Source organism: Leishmania donovani, chromosome 31 (assembly GCF_000227135.1).
Source record: "Leishmania donovani BPK282A1 complete genome, chromosome 31".
Classification (NCBI taxonomy): Eukaryota; Euglenozoa; class Kinetoplastea; order Trypanosomatida; family Trypanosomatidae; genus Leishmania; species Leishmania donovani.
The window spans coordinates 1,504,596-1,508,326 of record NC_018258.1 but is presented as its reverse complement, the minus strand read 5'-3'; the positions used below and the strand labels follow the sequence as shown (position 1 = coordinate 1,508,326).

General features: G+C 58.8%; 2 protein-coding genes across 2 annotated transcripts; both read left to right on the top strand.

Annotated features, from left to right (window-relative positions):
• Positions 1–118: 118 nt before the first annotated feature.
• On the top strand, positions 119–304 carry LDBPK_013350 (uncharacterized protein; the record flags this gene model as incomplete). Its single annotated transcript, XM_003863370.1, has 1 exon — positions 119–304. The coding sequence occupies one exon, from the start codon at positions 119–121 to the stop codon at positions 302–304; it is 186 nt and encodes a 61-aa protein (XP_003863418.1).
• Positions 305–1,926: 1,622 nt separating this feature from the next.
• Positions 1,927–3,729, top strand: LDBPK_013340 (uncharacterized protein; the record flags this gene model as incomplete). Its single annotated transcript, XM_003863369.1, has 1 exon — positions 1,927–3,729. A coding segment is annotated over one exon (1,803 nt), but the record flags the coding sequence as incomplete, so codon positions are not given.
• Between the last annotated feature and the right edge of the window lie 2 nt (positions 3,730–3,731).

Sequence of the window (3,731 nt, the reverse complement as noted above, 5' to 3'; positions counted from 1 at the left end):
CCTGTACAAGGGCTTTGACTTCATCGCGATCATTTGCTTAGCCTTGTCGGCACCCGTTGTCTTTTCGCTGCTCATCTTCGTCGTCGTCGTTCGCCGCAACCGTCAAGCTCCGAATCCGATGGATGTGTTTTCGGTGATAGGGGCGCCGGAGTTTCGCAATCTGCAGAGGGAGCGGGAGGTAGTTCAGGCTGCCTTCACACGGAAACGGGTGCGAGAGAGAGAGATGATGGGCATTCCGTTGAAGCAGATATCTCTTCGACGGCTGTTCAAGCGGCGAAAGGAGGGCTTAATGAACGAGCAGTGAGTGTGCTTGAGGCCCCGGAGCTCGCCATGGAGGTGGCGGCATATGTGCATACGACGTGCCACCCGTTGAGTCGGGAAGTCCACGTACCATTGTTCCTTTGTACACGAAGCTGTTGTATCCCCTGCTTTACTGTTTATGTAGATGGCCATGCGGATATGTAGGCGTGCGCCCGGTCACGGCATCGGCGCGACCGAGGGCGGCACAGCAACAACAATAAACAAACGGCACGGATGGGGAAGGACAGAAGGGGGCGCATACCTCTCTCAGTGCCTCTGGTCTTTTTTTTGTGTGTTGCTCTCGTACTCTTGTCTGTGTGCGCATGCCATGACGCACATCTACAACGACGCGAGTGCCTTGCGCGGCTCGTGTGACGGCACCGTTTCGTCGGCACCGCCGTATCTCACGCGTGCCTCTCCCTCCCTCTTTCTATCTTTTCTCACCACCACCGGCCCATCACGTGGCGCCAACACACATGCGGGCACATGGTAGACTGGAGCACTCCGTCCAACGACAGCACCGTCGGTCCTATTTTGCGCCCTTCCTCTAAGAGTCTGTGCACCCAATAACAGGGTGGCGCCGCGAGTACAACAAAGGACCCGATAAGGAGTCTCAGAGAAGGGTTTCATGGACCACACCAGAGGCGGCGGACGTGACGCATCATCAGCATAACGCCTTGACTTTCTCTCCCTCACCCGCAGCATCCGCCACGTTTTCATCCCGTTGCCTCTGCAGGAAGAGGGGTATCCACGGCGCCGACGTCTCTTGACAGCGTCTCTTGACGGTGCGCTTGGTCAACATCGATTTTATCGGAGGCGCAGGTCAGGTGCGTGCGCCTGATTGCTGGCCTGTTGGCTCGGGTCCTCTCTCTCTAGGTTCCCCTGTCTTCTGCCACAGCGCCCTTCTTCTTTGTCTGGGCTCGCTACCGGCACGCACCAGCTTAGCCCTGCCACGATCCTTTGGCCGAGGAGCACTTTTTCTTTTGTTTTGTCGCCGGCTACGTCCGGCGCTGTTTCGTGTCCTTTCCGTTTCCTCATGCTCCGATGCCTGCGCGCATCGAGTGTTTTGCTCGCCTTTCCCCTCCCCACACTTTCTTTGTTTTTCTTCGTTTGCGGGCTTCCGTTGGCCTGCAACCACTGCACCCGCCTCGGCGCCCATCGGCCCGGGCAATCCCCTCTACTGTGTCCGCTGGCCTTGCTGCCGCTGCTTCATGTTTTTTTTTTGCCTACTCGTCTGCGCCACATGCCATTCAGTCGGTCATGAGCAGGAGAGCTGTTGTTGATTTCGTTGCCGTTCTCGGTCGCTTCTCGTCTCACCAAAGATCCGTCTGCGCGCGCGTGAACATCGCGTGAAGGAAGCGCGTGGCTAATCGAGTTCGTCAATCTTGAGCGCAACCGTGAGCCCTTCTCTGGATCAGTAGAGGCGTTGTCGTTTCCGTGACGAGCACAAGCGCGATCCCGCCCCCTTCCTCCCGCCTCTGCGTGTGAGTGTAGGCTAACCAGAGGGTTTTCTCGCCTCGGTGTGCTTCAAAGTCACACACACGCACACACATACGCACGCAGAAAGATAAAGGAGCACGTGCGCATTCACACGAAGACAAGCAGCAAGCCGCACCTGGGCGTGCAATGTGGCGTGCGCTACGTAGGGTGGCCTTCTGGGGCTCATGGCTTGCCGTTGCAGTCCTTTGTGGCAGCAGCGGATGGGTCAGCAGAGCCACCATTGTAAACTACACCGTCACCTCAGTGACGCGAGGTCAGCTGGCTGTCTTGTCGCATGAGCACTGGGCCCAGTACCAAACAATATGTGGCTCACCCAACGCAACCCAAACCTGGAATGACACATCCTTAATGAGGTTTGTCTTCCCGCCCCTCTCGCGTGCCGGTGTGAGTGCTGCTTTCTACGCCTGGAACGGCATCTCCTGGTATGTGAGCGACATGGGGTTTCTGTCCCCTACACCGTATGGCATGTGCAAAGGCTTTTGCCAGAAAGAAATCTACGCGACGCTGCAGGGCAACTATGCCTTCTCTGACAACGTGTCAGTGCTGTACGACGGCGGTGGCGACTGGCCCATGATTTCCTTCTACGCAGCGCCCTTTGCGCTCAGCGGCGGATTTCCCTCCCAAGTCAGCATCGCCACGCAGGACACCATAGCGGACAGAGACGTTAGCTCTGCAGCTGGTGAGCACACGCCTGATAGCATCCAAGGAATTCGAAACGCAGGCGTCGACGGGGGGTACACAACTCTCGAGTACTGCAACGTGCCGATTCTTGGAGGAACAGGCTCTGCGCAGACGCAGCTGACGGCACAGGTGGTGGTGTACGCTAACGGCACCATCATTATGCGGTACGCCTCGCTGCCAGACACCAGCACGCTGCCCGAGTACATGCCGAGCACGGGGCTCATCTACTCAAAGACGCTGCGCACGGTGGTGCCGACGCCGACGACGGCGAACGGCATTGTCGCATACCGCTTCGACCCCGTGTTTGACGGGTGCGCCGCACATGGCGATGCCTCGGTGTGCACGGCGGACACGGGGGGCGACTGCGTGTGGTGCTCCTCCACGTCCGCGTGCTGTGCGAGCACGTTGGCGTCGGCGGTGTGTCCACGCGGGCAGTGGACAACGCCTGCGAGCAGCACGGCTGCCTTCGCGCCGCAGAAATTCTACGACGTCACCGTGGACTTCAACGGCGTCTTCCGTGATTTTGTCAGCACGTACAGGGACCTGAGCGCAGTGGACGAGTTTGAAGTGATAACTGGATGGGATGGTGTGCTGTTTGAGAGCTATAATTCGACGTTTCTTCAGTGCCGCCCTGGCCTTTCCTGCACCATTGCCCCCCATATGAACAGCTGTAACCCCATTATGGACACCTGCCCGAACGGCAACTACACGCTGACGATCCTCGGGCTGCATTCGAACCTCGTCTGGGGGGCAGAAGCTAAAGCGATCTCGACCTTGACGTCGACTGAGCCGGACGGAACACCGCTCTGCACCAGCGAAGGGTGTGGTCAGGGCTTCATGCTGAAAGTAACTGGCTCACGGTTGCAGACCGGCAGCATCGTCTCTACGACGTTTACTGTGCAGCTGTTCCTAGACACAAGCGGTATGGTGGACCTAGTCATTCAGGCGGACAGGGTCCGCGCTGGAACGCCGCTACTCGCGTACCCTCCAATGCGCGTTGGACTTGTCCGCTATGGCGTGGACGACGTATCATCGGTCATGATCCCGCAAGGCCTCCTGCGCAGTGGGCTGCACGTCCGCTTCGTGCCGCTGTCGAGCTGCAAGGACTGCGGATTGAACGGCTGGTGCGACAAGGTCTCAGGTACGTGCCAGTGTCAGCCGGGGTACCACGGCAGCAGCTGCGTGGCGTGCCCTGCGTGCTGGACGGGCAGCAAGTGCGACGACGGGATCAACGGCAGTGGGACGTGTCT